At 40.2% G+C, this 22,175-nt stretch overlaps 1 protein-coding gene across 1 annotated transcript in view; it reads right to left on the bottom strand.

Annotated features, from left to right (window-relative positions):
* gabbr1a (gamma-aminobutyric acid (GABA) B receptor, 1a) overlaps positions 1–22,175 on the bottom strand; it is a 139,479-nt gene that overhangs the window by 12,281 nt on the left and 105,023 nt on the right. The window contains exons 16-19 of the mRNA XM_041987908.1: positions 20,437–20,587; positions 13,408–13,540; positions 5,990–6,106; positions 4,632–4,742 (exon numbers count right to left, since the gene is read on the bottom strand). Coding sequence (XP_041843842.1) covers positions 4,632–4,742; positions 5,990–6,106; positions 13,408–13,540; positions 20,437–20,587 — 512 coding nt within the window. The remainder of the gene's footprint in view (positions 1–4,631; positions 4,743–5,989; positions 6,107–13,407; positions 13,541–20,436; positions 20,588–22,175) is intronic.

Raw genomic sequence — 22,175 nt, 5'->3', positions numbered from 1 at the left:
TCTGGTCTGATGCAGGATTCTAGCTGCTCTACAGTCCTGGACCTTGGTTGCTGGATTTCTGCTTCCATGATGCTCCAGATGTTGTGTATTGGTGAAAGGTCTGGACTGCAGGCAGGCCAGTTCAGCAGCCGGACTCTTCTCCTGTGAAGCCATGCTGCTGTGATGGATGCAGGATGTGGTTCAGCATTGTCTTGCTGAAATCTGCAAGGTCTTCCCTGAAAGAGACGTTGTCTGGATGGGAGCAGATGTTGCTCTAAAACCTCCATGTACTTTTCAGCATTGATGGAGCTTCACAGATGTGGAAGCTGCCCACACCATAGACACTAATGCAGCCCCATCCCATCAGAGATGCAGCTTTTCACCTGTCCACTGATAACAAGCTGGATGCTCCCTCTCCTCTTTAGTCTGCAGGACACGCCGTCCATGCTTTCCACAAACTAGTTCTCATCTTCATCCATCTGACCACAGAACAGTTTTCCACTTTGCCTCAGAGAGAATCATGTCTGGTTTTAATTCAGAAAATCACCAGCAATCCAGTTTGACCTTCAACCTTGTCCCATGCACACAGAGATTCCCCCTTATTCTCTATATGTATTGACGATATTATACACTGTAGATTGTGGGATCTTCAAAGTCTTCATAATTTTAGATTGAGTAACATTATTGTTAAATTATTCCACAATTTTTAGACCCAGTTTGTCTCAGATTTGTGAACCTCTGTCCAGCTTTCTATCCGAGAAACTCTGCCTCTCTGAAATGCTCCGTATATACCCAGTCATGTTACTGACCGGTTGCCACATTAATTAGCTATCAAATGCTCCTCCAGTTGTTTTTGTTGCTCATATTCCAACTTTTAACAGACGTGTTGCTGCCATCAGATTCACAATCAGCTCATATTTTCTATGAAAAAGTAAAATGTCTCAGTTTCAACATCCGATATGTTGTTTATGTTTTATTAGGAATAAAAAATGGGCTGAGATTTACAAATCATTGCATAATCTTTTATTTACATTTCCACCATTTTCCTAACTTTTGGGAATCAGAGTTGTAATTAAAATTAGATTTAATTTGATGATAAAATGCCAACATTCGTTTACATCTTGAGTTAATCTTATAAAATGAGCACAATTTCAGATTTTTCTGTCAGAAACTTGATAGTTGCTCTTTTATTTAACACCAGTCAGGCATTTTATTGATGTTATCTGTCAGACAGCTGCAGAGATTCAACAGTTCAGCCTGATTTTGTTATCAGGAAAATAATTGAGGGAATTGTGGAGTTTCTGTTTACTGCTGATTTAATCTGAAACGGAACATCAGCAGCTCTGCATGTGTTCAGCCTACGTTACCATGGCGATGATGTTTTATTTATAGATTCTGTTCATAGTCTTCTTTTTTAAAACCAACTAACTCTTGTGTTTTGGATATTTTTTTTATCGTTTCCAGTATTTTTTTTACATTTTATTCCTCAGCCTTTAGCAGCTGTTTGGTTTTTCTCATGAATCCGTGCATCCAAACAATCACCCCTCCAAGTGTTCAGAGCATGCTCCTGGCTTTTCTTTGCTCTCTGCCAGATATTTGTTGTTCTTTGTTGCATCTTAACAGCTCCGCCTTGTTCCCCGCCTGTTTTTGGACTCTGTCCAGCTGTGTGCTCTTACAGCTTCTTTGTCTTTGTTTCATTCAATAAAGTTTTTGGATCCTCCATCTACAAACCAAGGCAGTTCAAAAGCAGATAAAGAAAACACCTATTCAACATTTAATCACTTAAAATTGGTCCATTTAGGAGATGATAAAAAGAAATTATAATAAGAAGTGGCTTTTCTTTGTTTCTACAATATAAAATGTATTAGCAGAATTCTGTTTCCTGCACCCAAAACAAAACAAAACCCAAACATCTTTTTCATTTTTCACAACTGTCTCAGTTTATAGCTGCTAAATGTTTATTTCGTAGCTGCCAGCTTTGAAGCTGAGGTTGTCTGCTTCACATGAAGCAGCGAATGGTTGATAAATGGAAAAAGAAAGAAGGTGAAATACACTGCTGCAGCAGATGCTGAAAATGAGTATGGCGGTCCTTGTTTTGGAGTTAATTCTGAATATTAATGATGATTTAACAACGCACGTGAACCTGAATGCAGCATGAATGGCATCAAAGCCACATATTTATATGTACTGAGACACTGAGCCTTTTGAACTACCAGCATCACGTGTAAAAGACTCAAAGCAGTGTACACATGACTTTCATCATTCATGGCCCATCGAGACAAATAATTCCCAACTTTTTACTTGTTGCGATAAAAAAACTTTTTTTTTTATATAAATTTTCTGAAAACTTGAATCTGTATTTTGTAAATTTGTATGAACCTTTATTTACAGACACAAGTGCAAAGAACTGGTTTCCGTTGTCGTTACTGACTGACGTCATTGTATTAAAAAAATATGAAGGAACAGTTGCAGGAAAAGTTGTGTTTCCATCAGCTGCTGTTCATGAGACGTTTTAATGAATAATAATAAAGAGTCCAGATGCTCAACTGTTCGTGGTTGTTGTTGGATTCTTCTTTTTATGTATGAAGACCTGTGGGATGAGGTCCTTAACTGATGCATACGTTTCTCTAAAATTCCAACATCCACCTCAGGATCAGATGAAGTCGTCCAGGCCAATCATTAGAAGCAGACATCAGCTTAAATGTGGACACGTCTCCTGTGTCCGTCTGTCTGTCTGAGATGAGCTGGTGTCTAAAGAACAGAAGGACTGACGAGCTGAACGACAACGCAGGTTTATGACTGGAGGAGTCTGGTCAAAGAACTGCGATGACATCAACACAAATCTGCTCATCCTCCTTGATAAAATTGTCTCAGTCTCAGACAACAAGAACTACTTAGAAAGTCAGAAAACACCGTGACAACGTTGTAGATGGATCTGAGGAATCTGGGAAGGAGAAGTTAGAAAAATATTTAGCAATTTATTTAAGTTTGATGCATGAAAACTGGAGCTCGACTGGGTCCACATGGCAGGGAAACAAGAGTCATCCCATAAACTCTGACTCGTCACTGCACATCTTAAAATGTGCTAAATAAAATGATAATAATAATAATTAAAAACGATACTCCTGGTCCTCCTGAGTCCGTGTGTCTATATTGACCAATGATGGTCTCTCCTGCTGCCTGAGGGCTGGAAGATCACAACCATCCAACAGTGGTTTCTGTCCCTGTCCTTTTACTAGACTTCCTGAAACTTTTCCCAGTATTCCGCTCTGTAGACAATATTCCGCTCTGTAGATGTTAAAGAGCAAAAGTCTTCACAATCAGTCTCTGAGAAATATTTCCTGAACTTATTAATGATTGAACTGTTCTGTTCTGTCTGTGTTAAAGCAGTGTGTGAACACAGATTCACAGCAAGCAAACTCGTGTTTCACGAGCCAGGAATGCGAACGTCTTTTCTTTACTGAGCTGACAAGTGAAGCGAGTAAAACTGTAAAAACAAACAGAAAAGGAACTTTTTGTCAGAGCAGCAAATGCCACTGAGATTAGCTGGCTATCAGGAAGCTCCAGTTAGCCTAGCATTTTTTAACAGTTAGCACTAATTTAAACCAAATGAACCAAACAAATGAACCGTTCACTTCAATGCCAACGTATCAGCTAACATGTGTTAGCTAAAGGGAGACTAAACAATACACGTAACAGACATTGCTGTCGTGGAGAAAAGTAAAGCGGAACGAACTTTGAAGTCCTTCTCATAACACAGCAGAGAGAGCTGGCGGATACCATAAAAACTCACAGGGATACCACAAAGTATTGGGGGGTTAAAGCAAAATAAAAAACGCACAACTGTTTCAGAAAGAAGTCTTTCTTTCTACTAATAAACTTTATATAACATAAATATGCCATATTGCACCTCATGTTTACATAACATATGGCGTTTACATATGTCATATATTTACATACTAGTCGTAATCCAGGTCCAGGCCAACAAATGACATCTGGACCACTTCTGGCCCACACAACGCTTGCCAGTGCCGTACCTGAGCTATAAGTGGCCAAAGTAGTCCGGATTCGGCCCACACGTGTCTGCTACCTGGGAGGTAACTACTTCAACATCAGGTACACGTGTACTGTCTTCTTCTATGTGTATTTTAAGGCGTTAGTTTTCCTAAACGGTGCTCTATGTCCCATCAGACAAAGCTGGTACTGCAGGTTTAAAGCTCTGAGGATTCTTACTTCACATTCAGAGTTGTTTGTCCTTTCAGAGACACCGTAGTAAAAATGGTAGCACAAATACGGCGGCTGCCATGTATGTGAACCCGCAGCATGCAGATATAAATGGTTCATTCTAGAAGAATGACACATAAAATCTTTCTGTCATTGACCTTTGATTTTGTTTCTTGCTGCATCTTTAAACTGCAAACACAACTTCCATCATTCATAGAAATAAAATCAATGAGTCCTGGACGTCTGTGGTAGGGCTGTTCGATATCCATCCTCGTTTTCAACCAGCTCTTTGAAGATGAATCAAAATGAAAGAACATTTCTTAGTCAAGGCTCAGTGTCTCATTACCGCGTTACTGACTGATGACGGTGGCTGCACGCTCGGTGCACATGGGCACACCAAATCATCTCATCTGGCTCTCGCACCCTACCTCCCTCGTGATGTGTAGAGGATCCACGATCTGCCAGATCATGAGTGACAGGAAGTCGATTGCCAGCAGCACTCCAACTGTTGCGTAGAGTTTCCATGGCTCCAAGGGTTGCTGCGTGAATGTCAGCAGAGACACACAAACACACAAACAAAAACACACAACAGTCATCACTATCCAAGGGCATCACAAGCCGGTCTGCAAACAAAGACAAACTACCCGGACAAATAACACGACAGGCGTCCTTGTGATTTCTGGATGACCGGACACGAATTGTCTTTCTGAATGTGTGTCTTATCTGTGTGTGGAATTGTGTGTGCGCGTCTGCAGGCGACACACAGAAACCTGCAGTGGCTATATTTGCGCTGCCGCCTGAAATCATCATCTAAACACACACAGATGACACCGTGTTTGTGTGGACGGTTTCCAAGGTGTCGATTCCGTTTTTCCTAACTGCAGCTGTAATGGAAGTAACTGAAAACAAGCAATAAAAATGACCCCCCCCCAGCACCACTTCCTTCCTTCCCACACATCTTTTCTTCTAATTGAGCCACACTGGCTTACTCATAGCACCTCCAACACAGCAACAACCATTCATGCATGCAATGCCTAAAAATGAGAAATGAAATAAAGGAGCAAACACATTACACAGTCATGGGCGCCGCTTCTCTTCAGCTGCATGAAGAATGAGTTGAAAAGCAGCCATTCTGACCTCCATTTGGGAAAGTTTCTTTAAAACATGCACACAGAGGCTCTCTGGCAAATTGCCCTTCTGCGGACATGAAGGGAGCTGAAAGTCAACCTGATTCGATGTGCTCTGGCTCCAATAATAAACCCCCTGAAGGTTGGATTTCTGCATAGAACTTTAATACTCATCCATATTCATAAATATTCCACAAACGGCTTAATCTCTTATTCTTCTGATTAGGTCTTAGAAATTCCCACAACACATCGCAGACTGGCAGTATCTCACTAGCTGCAGGATACACTATCTTTGAGAGGAGGCACACACACCCACGCACACATAAATACGTACAGATGCCATGTTTGACACATCGGCATGCAAAGAAAATCTGATGACGTGGAAAGCAACAGTATCGGTGCCCAAAATCAGCCTCCTACGTGCATGGATGTGTGCAGCTGCATGTGCTTTTTGTGTGCATGAGTACAGTATTTATGTCACCCATGACACACTCTTTAGTGATGAAGCTGTCCTATTAGAGGCTTATGCTACCAGGAAGCCTGCAAAGTTTTTTATCAGCCGACACCACACAGGCTGCACAGCCTGGACTCTCACTTCCACTCCCATATCTGCCGGGTGGGCTTATCCCATCCTCCCCCTCCTTCAGCATCCTCCCTACCTTCTTCTTCTCCTTCTTCTCGTCCTTTTTTGTGAAGAGGGTGTGGACCCACCATATCTTGGTAAACATGCTGCCGTACGCCAGGCTGAAGCCAAGGCCGAGGAGCCACAGGCGGAACTGGGAGAGAGAAGAGAAGGAGAACGGGAAGCATGAAGAAAATGCAAAGAAAATTTTTAATTTGAAGATAAACATCAATTTTTGTGTTTTAATTCTCCAACAAACTCCCACAATAGGTGGAAAAGTAAAGCTTCTCCCACTTTGTAATGTACACACACACACACAGGTGTGTGTGTGTGTATAATGTCATAGTTCATAGTGAAATTTATGGAATCTAATATGGTTGTTAACCTATCTAATATGAAAGAGTAATCTGACTGACATCACTAACTCTGGCTCATTTTATGTATCCCTTAAAAATAAAGGGTTAAGTCACTGAGATAAATATAAGATATCCTGAGTTTAAGACATTTGTAAATAAATATTGAAGCAGATCAATTTAGTAAAGAAAAATAAATAAATAAATAAAACAATGAATCCCCAGATGTTTTTTAATATGAGGCTATAGAATCAGTTGGTCAGGACACTTTAATTTTTAATACAGTTTACCTTATAGAAAAACAAAATATGGACAGCAGTGGGATGTAAAAAGGAAGAACAGAAGATCTAAATCCTGCAGATTGCACATTTAGATCCTCGTTTTGCTTTCAAGCAGCTTTTTGCTCCGGCTTCATTCTCCAACCAGATTTATGAGGTCTTCATCTGGAGGTTTTCCAACACTTTTGAACGCGTTCCCACATATGCCGGCCAGTTGTTGGCTCCTTGCCTCTCATTCTGATGTTCTCATTACGCTCTGAACGGTGGCAGAAAACCCACCAGTTAAAATAAATATGAGTTCTGTATAGATTTATTTTCTCTATAAAGAGATCATGTGACCTCTTTAAAGGGGTTATCATGTTTTTACAGGTGAAATAAAACCTAAGTATAAACTCTTCTAATTCCCGTGACTGACATGCTGTTCTGCAAGTTCTGGAGTTTCTATGATGTTTTATTAAAGTTCCAAAAAACATAGAAGCTAGATGTTTGTGTCTGTTTTTTCATTCAGGAATTGTGTCTGCAGCTTCTCCTGGTGGGATGCATATGCAACAACCTTCAAAGACAAAGTAGGAACAACCAGTGGAATAAAAATCCACACTGCAACGTAGCTGCTGCTCGTTCAGCTCAATACCAAACCTTTTTATCAGCTCCTCTGTTTTCCTGCGTTTAGAGGGATTATAATAAGAAAGATATAAAAGTATAAAAACCTATTAAACTGTATGAAGTTCCAGGAAAATATGTGTGGAATTTTCACATACTGTGGGACAAGTATTCCCAATGAGATATTTCATATTACAGATCTAAATGAATCTGTCTGTTTCATAAAATGTGTTGTTAGTGAATACATCATTACATTCGAGTCTTGTCATGTGTCTAATCAGTGTGATGTGCCAAAGGAGATGCTGGGATCACCCTTTATTAACATCACTGCACAATGCATGTCAGATAAAATCAATCTTAAAATGGGAACGCACATATCGAATTAATAAACAATAAAGAAATGAGACACTACTGAACATGTCAGGAGAGGAAAACAAACCTCTAAAAGTAAAAAAGAAAATACAAAGACCTTCAAGCAACACTACAGAACTTTCTGACCTTAAAACTAGTTTTTATGTCACGCTGACGTTCGTTACATTCCTGGAGGCATCGCTAGCCTGCAGTATGTTGAGGCTGAGAAACTTCACAGCTTAGTTCCCAGCCCGGAGCATCACATGACCAGTGGATTTTCCTTTACGGCACCACGTCACATGCTAGCAACTGGATATCAACAGACAGGCCGTTTTTAACACGCACCGTAGCTGATTTACTGAACTATGTAAATGGATAGAAATTTATTACAAAGCTTGAACGTGAATATTTGAACTCAACAGCTTTATTCATCATCAGTCTGAACGAGTTCTCCAGGATCTTTGAAGGACTTTCCATCCCTCCATCAGAGCTGTTGAGGTCTGGGTTCTAGGGAAGATCCATCCCTCCATCAGAGCTGTTGAGGTCTGGGTTCTAGGGAAGATCCATCCCTCCATCAGACCTGTTGAGGTCTGGGTTCTAGGGAAGATCCATCCCTCCATCAGAGCTGTTGAGGTCTGGGTTCTAGGGAGGATCCATCCCTCCATCAGACCTGTTGAGGTCTGGGTTCTAGGGAGGATCCATCCCTCCATCAGACCTGTTGAGGTCTGGGTTCTAGGGAGGATCCATCCCTCCATCAGACCTGTTGAGGTCTGGGTTCTAGGGAGGATCCATTCCTCCATCAGACCTGTTGAGGTCTGGGTTCTAGGGAGGATCCATCCCTCCATCAGACCTGTTGAGGTCTGGGTTCTAGGGAGGATCCATTCCTCCATCAGACCTGTTGAGGTCTGGGTTCTAGGGAGGATCCATCCCTCCATCAGACCTGTTGAGGTCTGGGTTCTAGGGAGGATCCATCCCTCCATCAGACCTGTTGACGTCTGGGTTCTAGGGAGGATCCATTCCTCCATCAGACCTGTTGAAGTCTGGGTTCTAGGGAGGATCCATCCCTCCATCAGACCTGTTGAGGTCTGGGTTCTAGGGAGGATCCATCCCTCCATCAGACCTGTTGACGTCTGGGTTCTAGGGAGGATCCATTCCTCCATCAGACCTGTTGAGGTCTGAGTTCTAGGGAGGATCCATCCCTCCATCAGACCTGTTGACGTCTGGGTTCTAGGGAGGATCCATCCCTCCATCAGACCTGTTGAGGTCTGGGTTCTAGGGAGGATCCATCCCTCCATCAGACCTGTTGACGTCTGGGTTCTAGGGAGGATCCATTCCTCCATCAGACCTGTTGAGGTCTGAGTTCTAGGGAGGATCCATCCCTCCATCAGACCTGTTGAGGTCTGGGTTCTAGGGAGGATCCATTCCTCCATCAGACCTGTTGAGGTCTGAGTTCTAGGGAGGATCCATCCCTCCATCAGACCTGTTGAAGTCTGGGTTCTAGGGAGGATCCATCCCTCCATCAGACCTGTTGAGGTCTGGGTTCTAGGGAGGATCCATCCCTCCATCAGACCTGTTGACGTCTGGGTTCTAGGGAGGATCCATCCCTCCATCAGACCTGTTGACGTCTGGGTTCTAGGGAGGATCCATCCCTCCATCAGACCTGTTGAGGTCTGAGTTCTAGGGAGGATCCATCCCTCCATCAGACCTGTTGAGGTCTTGGTTCTAGGGAGGATCTATCCCTCCATATCAGCCGTTTCTCTACATTTCTCTCCTTAAGAATGCCGTCTTGACAGGCATGTTCCCATGGAGACCATTTCTGATTCAGTAGATGGATCAGCTGAAGGTGCATCTCTCAGGTCCTGGTTCAGGTCTTTGCTGGATTTGTTCCTATTTCGTCATGACATCACTTTCAGATCCTGTACATCTGCTGTAGATGGATTTTAGTCCTGGCTCTTCTTCCTTTTTTCCTCCACTTGTCCAGTTTCCTCAAATATTTAAAGAGCAAACTGCACATTCTGTCTTGTCGTTGCTTTTTTTTTTTTTTATAAAAAGATGGGAACAAATGATGAGTCTTGAGGTTGCTGGTATCAAAGAGCCTAAAGATCCAGTTAAAACTGTTTTTTTTTTTTTTTTTTTGCCAAGTGGTCCATTGTGTTAACACAACACTGGTTCATCCCTTGAGTCAGGAGCCTTTTTCAGCTTGAATTATTAAAATGGACTGGACTGAAAATGAGTGAAAAGACAGAAAATTGTCCAAAGAAAATCAGTGAAAGACCTTTAGAGAGTTGGAGAACTATTGATGAAGAACACTTTAAAAGATTACACCAAATTCTGGTTGCTTGGAGGCAAAATATAAAGTGACTGACCAACTATCTTTGTTTCCTTATGCTGTTGAGAAGGTTGAGTAGGATTCAATCATTAATATTTGTTGTGACAGCAGCTTGAACAAATGACCTTGATGTCGTTTATTGAATGACAGTCTTTACAGTATCGTCCTCCACGAGGAGAAGAAAGAAAAGACAGAAAAAAAGGTTTTATATATATATATATATATATATATATATATATATATAAACCTGGGGGGATCAGAGAGAAAAATGAGAGAAAAAGGCTGAAATGAGAAAGGTAAAAGGTAAAAAAAAAAAAAAAACAGGATAGAGGGGGGAAAGGCTGCAGGGGTGAGTAGAGCATGGGGCCACAAAACGGGTCGGGAAGGTGAAATACAGAGAGCAAGTGGTAGCAGCAGAGAGATAATATGATTTTGAGGAGATGGAGAGATTGCAGGAGCAGAAAAAAGATCAGACGGAGCAGAAGGTCAGCAGCAGAGAGTTAGAACAAAGCAGGAGGGAGAAAATCTGGACCGGCACAAAGAGCAGAGAAACGACAGAAATGGAAATCTCCCACTCCAATCCATGAAACAAAGGCTCAACATGGGCGACAGAGACGTACTCCTACTCCTCATTAGAGCTGGGACCCCATCGTCTGTGTTATTCTGGGCCACAGGAAGCCACGGCTGCAGCGCCGAGCAGCAAAATACAGTCAAATATTCATTAAATACATCTGCATATAAACTTTTGTTGAATGATCAAAGTTGGGAAATGACTGCTGCAGGAAGAAACATCAGGGCACCTGAAGGTGGGTTCACATAAAGTAGGACCACAGTCTCACAGCAGGAGAGAGTTTAATACAACCAAAAGCTGGAACTGAAAAATACAAAACAACCAAACCCTTCAATTTAATACAAATAATCAGCATTAAAACCAACAGAATATTTTAGCTGAGACCCCAAAATCTCAAGACTCCAAATATGTCAGACTGAATTTGGAGGAACTCTGAATAAAATGATGCAAAACACATCCAATATTTATGTTTTATTCTCAGTGTAAACATTTCATAGCTTACAGCTTAAATCAAAAGCGGGAGGGTGATAAAATATGAATGTGAGTGTCACTCACTGCAGGATGTGATGATGTTCCAGCCCAGACAAGCACATTAAACTGCAGCCATTTTTAAAGCACAGAACCAGCATGTTTTTTTTGTTTGTTTTACCTGTTTTTATCCATGAAGATCGATACCTTCCTGTCATGCAGCAAATTAAAACCTCTTAGTTTCTAGATGAAGCTGTAACAGCAGCTGAGTTCTTAAAAACGGGTTTGAAGAGAATAAACTCAGCTGTGTGGTGTGGATACAGTATTCATCGTTCATGGTTGTAGTTAGGCAGAAAAAGTGGACGACCCGACCTGAAGCCTCCAAACTTTGTTTTTGACATCAGCTAAACGATATTTTATCAGGTAGGATGCAGCACGTCGTGTGTGCTAGCATGTAGCATGCAGCTTGTTGCATGCTGCGCTAAGCAACCAGTGACACTGTAACAACAAATGACATGGTTTGAGGATTTTATTTCCTTTTTTGACTCATTCATGTTTTCTATTTTTCTTGTTTTTGTTTTTTTTATGTTTCAGAGCAGATTATTTTATATTGAGTAAATGTTTTTACCGTTATCAGTGTAAGCCTCGGTTGGTTTGCTTCTATTAAGCTATTTTAACTGTATTTTTAAAAAAAATGTTGAGGGATCCCAGGAAGAATATCTGCTGTGGCTAAGGAGGATCCTAAATAATAAACTAAACACAGCTGTGGTTAGCTTCATACTTCTACATATGAGGATGAGGAAGATGAAGATGTACATGGTGATGAAGATAAAGATGAGGACAAGGATGTTGATGTGGATGACATGGACGAAGATGGTGGTGGATGAGGATGACCAGAAGTAGGATGATGATGATGACGATGATGAAGAGGATGAAGATGATTATGAGGATGATGAGAATGAAGAGGAGGATAAGGATGATGAAGATGACTAAGAAAATGATGATGGCAAGGAGGATGAGGAGGATTTTGGTTGGTGAAGAGAATGATGTTGATGAAGATGATGATGATAAGGATAATAATGAGGAGCATGAAGAAGATGATGAGTACAGAAGAGGATGAGGAAGACTAGGCAAATGTTGATGACAAGAAGAATGACGAAGCTGATGTGGATGATGATGATGATGAGGCTGATGGTGAGGAGGATGATGAGGATGAAGGCAAGGATGGACAATGATGAGGAGCAGGATGATGAAGAGGATCAGGAGGATAAAGATGAGGACAATGAGAATGCAGAAAAGAGGATGATGACGATGTTGATGAAGAGGAGGATGATGAGGACGATGATGAGGGGGATGGGGATGATTAGGAGGATGACAATGATGGACAATGATGAGGAGCAGGTTGATAAAGAAAAGTAGGAAGATAAAGATGAGGATGATGAGGCTGATGGTGATGAGGGTGAAGACAAGGATGGACAATGATGAGGTGCAGGATGATGAAGAGGATCAGGAGGATAAAGATTAGGACAATGAGAATGAGGCAAGGACAATGATGACGATGATGATGATGATGAGAATGATAGTGAGAAGGAGGATGGTGAGGAGGATGATAAGGATGAAGACAAAGATGAGGATGATTATGAAGATGATGATGATGATAAGAAGGAAGGGGTGATGATTTCAGGTTACTGTCTCCTGATACATCAGCTCCACGTGGACTTGAAGAGGAACTGGGAGTGAGATCAGCTGGACATGACACGGACGAGCTTGGAGCCCCGACAGGAACACAGTGGAAATATTAGGAAGGTTTTATTTGTTTCTCTGAGTCTCGGCTGCAGGACTGACGTCTATCGACCTTTAAGACAGAGCGGTGAGAGTAAAGGACGAAGGACCGAAGAGCTTTTTACTCGCGTTGATGCTTGTTTCGCTCATGTTTCCTCATGTATGAAAACCACCACATGAACACACTGAAAAGGATAAAAATGTTTTACATGTGATCTAAAAATGAAGTTATGCATATTTTTGTACATCTTACCTGGTAAAACAAATAATGAAACATCTAGCTTGCTTGTTATCTAGATGCTCAGCTTCCAGCACGTCTGGTTTCTCATTTTATCTTCCTCCTGTCGTGGCTCAGCCTTCCGGCTGCTCTCAATCAATCAAATTTGTAATTACTTAAGTTACATTAATTCAACTTTAATTATAAAAGTGATTAAGAATTCATTTAAAAATGCACTGAGGCTATTTTTGGTTTAGCTTTCCAAATTGACTCAAAGGTTCATAAAAAGTTTTTTTTTTCTTTTTTGGTGTGACATTTGAGATTTAACTTAAATACTTTTAAAAAATGAAAATGACTTCTGCTGCTCTAGTCCATGAATCTGGCCTCGGATGAGTGGAAGCAGACATTTTCAGAGCAAACTGTGTGCAGCCCACACCTCCTCAGCCTGCCCTCTGGCTCTCCTCTGCGCCCTCCCGCCCCCTCCGCCTGTCTCTTCCTCCTGTTACCTGGCAGACGACGGGGAACTGGGATTCGTTTATGTGGTGACGGTCAATCCCCAGCGGGAACACTGCAGCCAGCGCCATCATGCAGCCCACCGCCGTCATGTTGTTCAGGTACGGCTGGGAGTTCTGGATGTAGCTGGAACAGACACAGAATGTGAAGGTAAACAGGTGTTAAAGGGGCTGGTTGTTTGCAGAAAAGCCATCAATTGTTGCTAATGTTGTTTTTAATTTATTGGTTTTAGACGGCCTGGTTGTCATTCGTCACACTGAGAAAAAGGTCTTAAATATGGAAAAACTCCAGGGCGTCTCCTTTGAAGTGTGATTTCCAGGCATGAGTCTAATTAGTGCCGACAGACGGTGACATCCTGTCGTCCATGCCAGCGATGCAACTGGATGATTTCAGGTAAAAAAGTCACAGAGAAAAACATTTTAATGCTCATTAAGGACATACAGTCGGAGAACAAACCACTTAATCATCCTAAACCTCAAAATGCTGATGTTAAACAAAGCTACGCCACTTCCATTGCTCCACCTGTAACCTGGTGTTGAGTGAACCCTAAAATGAAATTAAATTAAAAAAACTTTTAACTGCCTACGTACATCCTGCCTTTTACTGGAGCGTAAAGATGCCACCAAAGGGAACAAATAAGAAATTGGACTTTATCACGTTATAATTTTTATTATTTATTGTAAAAAAAGTGATGTGTATGACATTATAACATTTTCACAAAAGAACCTCTCATGTCATAACGTGACAAGTTTCATGTTTTTACAATAAAACAATCAAGTTATAACATCAATATGTCATCAGATTATGTTTCACTTCTTTTTTTTAAATGTTGTGTTGAGGTGTTACCATTCACGTTTTTACAATAAAATGATCCCATCATGACGTCATATGTTTCACGTTTTACAACTAAAAAACCGTGATTGTTAAAATAATCTTACAGCTTAAGCATTTTTTAACTGTCCTGTCATAACGTGACAAGTTTCACGTTTTTACAGCCATTACGTCACATGGCTGCGACATACTTGCTGTTAGCGATGTGTCGGCGTACACCTCATGGCTACCATGCGGTCCCAGCGTCGTGACTCGCACTGACGCCAGGTAACACTGACTTTATTGCTGGAGGCGCTCATGCAAACAACAGCATGTTTTATAATAAAACTGTCAGGTTATAATGCCACATGTTTTAATTTTTAAAATAATCTCATAACCAGACACAATTCGCGGTGTTTTCACTGTGTCTTCATAATGTGATTCATTCACATTTTTACAGCTGTTAGACCTTTTATGCTGCGTACTTAAATAAAAGCAGCATTTAGCTGTCATGCTGCAAACAAGTGGAACAAACTGCCAGTGGAGATTAAACTTCCACCAAATACAGACATTTTTAAATCCAGGTTAAAAACATTTCTCATGCATCTATGTATGAATTCTGTACGGTAACTTTTTAACTTATCTTGCTTTTAATCATTTTAATGTAATTTATTATTTTAGTGTGATTCTTGCTATGTGTTGCTGCCTTTACTATCTTTTAACATCTGTAATGTCTTTGTTTTATGTAAAGCACTTGGAATCGTCCTGTAGATGAAATGTGCTGTACAAATAAACTGCCTTGCTGTCCTCATACTTCCACGCGTCTTTGATGCTGCCATGGTTAAGTTAATTCCTCCACTAGTGGGCGGTGCTAATTTCAGAGTTCAACAGCAGATTCAGACACCGTTGGGCGGCAATGATGCACCGGTATGAACCGCCCAACACACCCTAAACACATATCCTTTTTACAAAAGGTGGCACAATTTCAGTACCTGTCCTCGTTTTCATTCTTCTTCTGCTTGTTTTGTTTCCTTCCTGTTCCTCTCTTCTCTGGTTGCATGTCAGCTATTCTGCTTAGCACTGCGTCAAGCAAGGGATAGGTAAGCTCCCTGAAAACGGACCAAATTACGCCCGTAACCGATGCAGAAGACGGACGAAATTGTCTGTCCGTCTGCGTATCCGTCTTCTGCGTCGAGCATGAATGGGCCTACAGGGTTTTATGTTTCATGTTTATACAATTATCATGTCATAATGTCATAGATTTAATGTTTTTACAGTAAAACTTTCCTGTTTTAACGTGAATCGTGTGAAACTTTTTTTTTTTTCCCCTTTGGGAGCAGCTCTGTGCATCTTTAATTACTCACCTGCAGTTTTATTTCTTCACAGTACTTTAGAGTTTGTTATTTTTGGACAACTGCGAGTATCGACGACTCTCCCTGCAGTCTGGGGCGAACACCAACTTTACATCCAATAAAACTACAGATTTCTGCAGAGCCAATTGTGGGCGGAGCCTGATCAGAGCAGAGAGGTTTTGCTCCATATTGACATGACAGCATCACACAGTTGCTGCATCCATGATGAGAATCTCCCGTTCCACCACATCCCAAAGCTGCTCTACTGGACTGAGATCTGGTGGCTGTGGAGGCCGTTGGAGTCCAGTGAACTCATCGTCATGTTCTAGAAAGCAGGTGGAGATGATCTGAGCTTTGTGACATGGTGCATTATCCTGCTGGAAGTAGCATCAGAAGATGCTCCACTGTGGTCATAAAGGGATGGACATGGTCAGCAACAATACTCAGGTAGGCTGTGCTGGTTAAACCAGGCCACGTTGGTACTAAGGGGCCCAAAGTGGGCCAAGAAAATCTCCCCCCACCATTACACCAGCAGCAGCAGCGTTGATCCAAGGCAGGATGGATCCATGTTTTCATGATGTTTCCTGCAGATTCTGAGCCGAGCATCTGAATGTGGAGCTGAAATGGAGACTCATCAGACCAGCAACGTTTCTCCATCTTCTATTGTCCAGTGTTGGTGAGTGTGTGTGAATTGTAGCCTCAGTTTCCTGTTCTTAGCTGGCAGGAAGCACCCGGTGTGTCTTCTGCTTCACGTGGACGTGTTGTGTGTTCAGAGAAGCTGTTCTGCAGACATGTTCAAAGCTGCTTAAACCCCATTTTTTTCTTCCTTCTAATGCTCAGTTCGAACTTCAGCAAGTCGTTTGGCCACGTCTACACGAGTAAATGCTCTGGGTTGCTGTCATGTGATTGGATGCTTGGCCAGCTAGTGTATAGAGATCTTCTCCTACAAGTGGTGATCTCTAGGTTTCCCCACAGAAGATGTTAGAAGAATTTAACTGTACAAATACAAAGTCTAAGAGGTGCAGAAGATTTAAAATGACTTCTTAATTTGTGCAAATCTATTCTCCAGATTGTTTAAGTTCTTAATCTGCCTCCCATCTGCATTTTCTCCGCCTCTATCTCTACAATCTCTGCATCAAAGCGTGGTAATGTCATTTATGTTAAAATCTGTTCTGCATTTCAGGGTTCAAACAGAAGCTTTGTGATAATTAAGCAAAACACAATATCAGAAAAGAAAAGCGGCACAAAGATTCCTATCTGATGACTTCAGCTCATCTCTGGCATCAGACGCCAGATCAGTATTATAAAGTTTTCAGAAAAGTCCTAATTTAAATGTTTGCATCATAACGTCTGTGCCTCCAGCCATGACGGGGGTTTACTTTGCAGCTCCAACTCACCCTGCAGCACTGATGTGTTTTTTAAATTTTGTTTTCGCATTGACCTGCTGCCTCGAGGCCACCACACTTATTTACTGTGCAGTAACACAAGCACATTAAAGTATAAACCTGTTTGTTCTTGAACACCTAAATCTAACATTTTAATCATTTAAAATAACATGTAATTGAGTTACATATCATGGGTCTGTTATTATATTGAGTAAATCCGTATGTTTACCTTTGGAGGATGAACTGTTTTGTTCCTCAGAGTGACTGTTCTTGCAAGATATGAGTTATATTATTGTTCTGTTCTTTCATTTTAACCTGCCTGCAAAACAACACAGCATGAATATACAGTTTTATCATTTCTAGGTTTATACATGAATAAAGAAAAACACTGTGGTCATGAGCATCTTCTTCTTCCAAATGAACCTCAGGTGTGAAATCACTTAAAGGTTAAATGTTTACTGAAGCTCCTGAGACATCCTGAGTTCTCACATTTCAGTCTGTAAATGATTGCACCTCTGAGACTGTTTTTGTTCTTCTTAAAGTGGATCGAACCAACCAGCCAAACTTGTTTATAAAAAGAGCTTACTGAATAAATTTGATCTGATCTGACTCGTACTGTCTTGGCTGCAGAGAGCAGCCCTGGGTGAAACTGTGTTTCTTATGTAATCGTAGCTGGATGAGGGCCCTGCCAGCACGCTGGAGCCAGCCAAAGGTCCCCAAAGGAGCCAAACTTGCCAGCACAAAAAACTCTGATAAGCTTGTGGACTTATGGGACTTTAAACTACTTTGACCTCAGTGAAAGATGAAAATATAACCCTACAAAGACAGAGATGCGCCCGGTTTGCTTCACAGATGTGCGCTATGCTTAGAAATCCAAAAGGCATTTGTTAAAGAGAACCTGTTTGCATGTGGGTTGTGTTTAAGCTGTGATACTAAAACCAGACACATCTCAGAAGAAAAAGAAGCCACACTTCAACATTTGTAGTCCCTAAATTCATAAAGCAGCAGCATCAGTTACCACTCGGTCAGAAGAGGAAAGAGTTATTTTTGTTCTGTGTCATTTTCTGCAAATACTCGCATTCACACTTGGAGTGTGAACACAGTGAATGATCAACACGTGTGGAGCAGCTGGAGCTTCACACAACACGTCATTTCCATTTACTTCCATTCATGGCTCAAATGCTCAGTTCCTGTTTACATCAAAGCCATCCGGATGAAGGATGACGATGCCACCACAATTAAATGAATTAATAAAAACTTTGATAAATATGACTATTTCCATATGTATGTCAATGTCTTCAATGATAAAAGGAAATTATCTGTTTTTATCCAGATCATCAGTTTTATCAGAGTTTCTTCTTCAATGTTTAACTTCAGTCGTCACATCTGCTGGTTTTAGGACAGAAATTATCGCCATGGAGACGGTTGGTGAGATGATGATGTATGAATTCTGAATTATGATCTAGAACATGGTAGAGATGCTGCATTTACTGACCATTGGACATCTGACGTTTACCCAAGACAAGGTCAGTTAACAGTAAATGTTTGTAGCATCGGCTCGTTCTGGTGATCCAGTAAAATATTTCATTCATAGTCGCGAGTGGTGATTAATTTGATTTAAAGCTTCCAATCATTTGATAGCCCTTATATATATATATATATATATATATATATATATATATATATATATATTTTTTTTTTTTTTTTTTTTTTTTTTTTTTTGATCCACCATTTGTTATAATTTCTTTTAACACATTCTATGTATTATTCATATTGTTTGTTTTTTTCTAATAATTTACTGTAGTACTTTGTTTCATATCTTAATATACTTGTGAGTTTGTTTTTATATTTCTTGTATTTGTTTTCAGCCTCCATTGTTCTTATTTTGATAAACCTTTTATATAATGAATTTTTCTTTTTACAAGCATTCTTTAGACCATTGGTCAACCAAGGCTTGTCTGTGTTTGGTTTTACCCATTTTAATCAACAAAGGGCAGTTTTTATTATATAAACTGGATAATATAGATATAAAGTCCTCATATGCTTTATCAATGTTATCAACATAAATTTTACCCCAATCTTGAGTTTCCAAATCATTTTTGAGTTGGTTTATAGAAGTTTCTGTTACTGATCTAGTAAAATACTTTGAGTCTGTTTGTTTGTTTTAAGCCAACATCTGCAGAAATAAAAATTGGCAGATGATCACTCACATCATTTATGATGAGACCGGCTGTTTTATTCCTGCCAGTAACGTTTGTGAAGATATTGTCTATAAGTGTAGCAGAATGTGTAGTTATCCTACTAAGGCACGTTATGGAGGTACAGTCCCATACAAAACATAGAATTAATAAACTCGGTTATTTGTGTTTGATCATGAGGATTTAGAAGATCGATATTGAAGTCTCCACAAATGAAAAATAACTTATTACTGATTGAACTGAATGTTTCAGACAGTTTCTTTTTAAATATTTCAATGTTTGTACCCGGAGCCCTTTAAACACAACTTATAATGATGTTTTTTGTATTTTTATTTTCGCAGTAACAAACCATCTGTTGGTGGTATACGGATCATCACCCCTCATTTGCACCATGTTAACTTGATCCTCATTTAAACATATTTCAGAAAATGCAGCAGCAGAAAAGTTTGTACAATATTGTTGCAAACAGTTCTGGATTTTTAAAAAGAAAATTTGTAGTAAGACTTCTACTATTGAAATGTATTATTGATAGTGTTTGTTCAGGAATATTTTTTACTTGGTCACCATTAAAGTACTGACAATCATGTTTTATATTGTAAAAAAAAAACTGTTTTCAGAATCAGTGTCATTTTCTGCACCGTTTGGTCTGTGTATTCAAATCCTTTAAAACGCAAATCATTTTCCATAATATCAATTATACTAAGCTCTGTAGCTGTGTTGGTTGTAATCATTCTGTCATTCATCATACACAATAAACCCTTTACAGCCCACCATCCCGACTGGTTAGATAACCAGTTTCATGTTGAAGGTTCTCACTGGTATTTTTCCAGTTCTGTTATCTCTCTGATGACTAGAACCTCCGCCTGCTCTGGAGTCCCGTTCAGTTTAATGTATACCTTACAATCTGAAGTCCATGCTGACTGTATTTTTTCTGTTAAATATTAGAAGGAAGCAGCTTATTTAGTTATTTTTAGGTTTTAAGATAAAGAAAAACATAAAACTTTTCCAGTAGACAGACTTTCTTCTATAGGATGTAGATATTTGTTGAAAAAAAAAGCTGTAGTTTCCAACCAAAAAATATATATATTACTGGTATTTTGTTATTATATCTGTATTTAAAAACATTAATTTTTCTTTTTTTTAATCATTTTAGCCATGTATTAAGAGCCATTGTGGAAGGTCCAGAGAGCCACTTGTTGCTCCAGAGCCACAGGTTGAACACCCCTGATTTAAGTAAAAAAAACAAACTGATGCAGCTGTGATGAATTTGCACTCACCGGACGTTGCCGTTGTAGATGTTGAAGGTCAGACAGACGATGCCGAGCAGAATGCCGAGACCAGCAAAGACGGAGACGGCTGCAAAGAGCTTTTGAGACAAGAACCTGTACTCCTCGGTCACCACGGTCCGGTCAGCTGGAGGCCCAGCACCTGTATGAGCACAAAGAGCAGAGGCTCAGATTATTGTCTACACTAAGGATCATCTTTACCGGTAACAACCTCTGCAATCAGGGTGGCTTAACAGAGGAAAAAGCAACGAGGACCTTCCTGTTTCCCCACATGAAAACAAATGACACAGAAAGACTGTAAAGTCTTTATAACAAGCCCCAGATTAATCTGTGCTATTTATGTTTTATTCAGACAAGAAGCTCTGAGGTCGATCGCTACTAAAAACTAGTAAAACGTACATAAAATACTTAAATACCACAGACCAGTAACTTGTAGACAAAAATGATGTAAAACAGCAACAAGTTTGTTATTTAGAGAGGAAAATCTTTTTAATCCATCTTCATTTTGCAGCTCATTCTCAACTATGCAGTAAGAGCACCGAGGGACATTTACATCAGTTTGAGAAGTAGATTTAATTTCACTGTTTGCTGATGTAAACCGTTTATAAGGGCAGACATTAAAGGGAGCAATTCACTGAACTTTATCTTAGGAATAAACAAAAACTTTGTGTTTTAAGATCTGGAACAAACAGGACCATCTTCATAATAAAAAAAGTGTGTAACATCTTTCTTTTGGTCTGTGGCTAGATCCTTCCATGTGGTTACTTTCCATAAAGAATAATATCTGAAGCATGATGGCAGATCAGTGCAACTTGTGCACAGAACGTACACAAAGTTGCGCAACAGCGACGTGCTGCTGCTTGTGTAGGTTTGTTTGGCTAAGTGTGAGCTGCAGAAGAGGCTGCCTCAGTGGGAAAGTGCGATAGAGGAAGTGTTATTCCCTCCAACAAACAGACTAAATCATCCTTGTCGTTTCTTTTTCCATAAAAAAAAAGACCAAGGTGTTATTGGACAGCTCACCAGCCTGTAAAGATATGACATGAAAAAGTCGGAAGACACACATCTGCCTGCAGGATAACCAGCAGCTTTTTACTCTAAAGGTAAAAGCTTGTTTGGTTAAATGATGCTAATGTTTATCCAACGTAACCCGAGATTAAATGTTATCCTGCTACTCGTGTTGGACTTACAGGGACGTGTTCAGCAGAGTTCAGTAAGCTCTGCATCATGTGGATGAAAAAATTACGTCTTTTTTTATCAGAGATTTTCTCTGTCAGACGTAACCGACTCAGTGTGAGCAAACAGTGTGTTTGCTGGTCTGTAGCAGAAAGCGTATTTGATTCCAGATATGTGGTCTAGTTTCTTTATTTCCACTGTTTCAGGATTATTTATGTGTCAAACAGCAGCTGGAAGTCAAAGCTAGCTGGACGTTGTCCCTGGGTTTTCTAAAGAAACGTTCAAAAGCATTTTATAATGTAGTTTCCAGAAAGATGCCTCCTCAGTCCAGGTAGTGGTCCTGTAGCCGGAACTGTGTTCTCTGAGGGAATCCAGAGTCAATATGAAGGATCTATTTATTCTTTACAGAGCAGAGATTTATAGTTACTTTACTTTGTTTCTGGATTATTTAATTATGTTGGTTTCTAAAGATAAATAAATAAAACTTGATGTGATTTTACACATTTACAGTTTTGGGAAATCCATTAATCCAAATAAATAAATAAATAAATAAATAA

Source organism: Melanotaenia boesemani, chromosome 6 (assembly GCF_017639745.1).
Source record: "Melanotaenia boesemani isolate fMelBoe1 chromosome 6, fMelBoe1.pri, whole genome shotgun sequence".
Lineage (NCBI taxonomy): Eukaryota > Metazoa > Chordata > Actinopteri > Atheriniformes > Melanotaeniidae > Melanotaenia > Melanotaenia boesemani.
The sequence above is the reverse complement of the archived record's forward strand: the minus strand, read 5'-3'. Positions and strand labels throughout refer to the sequence as shown.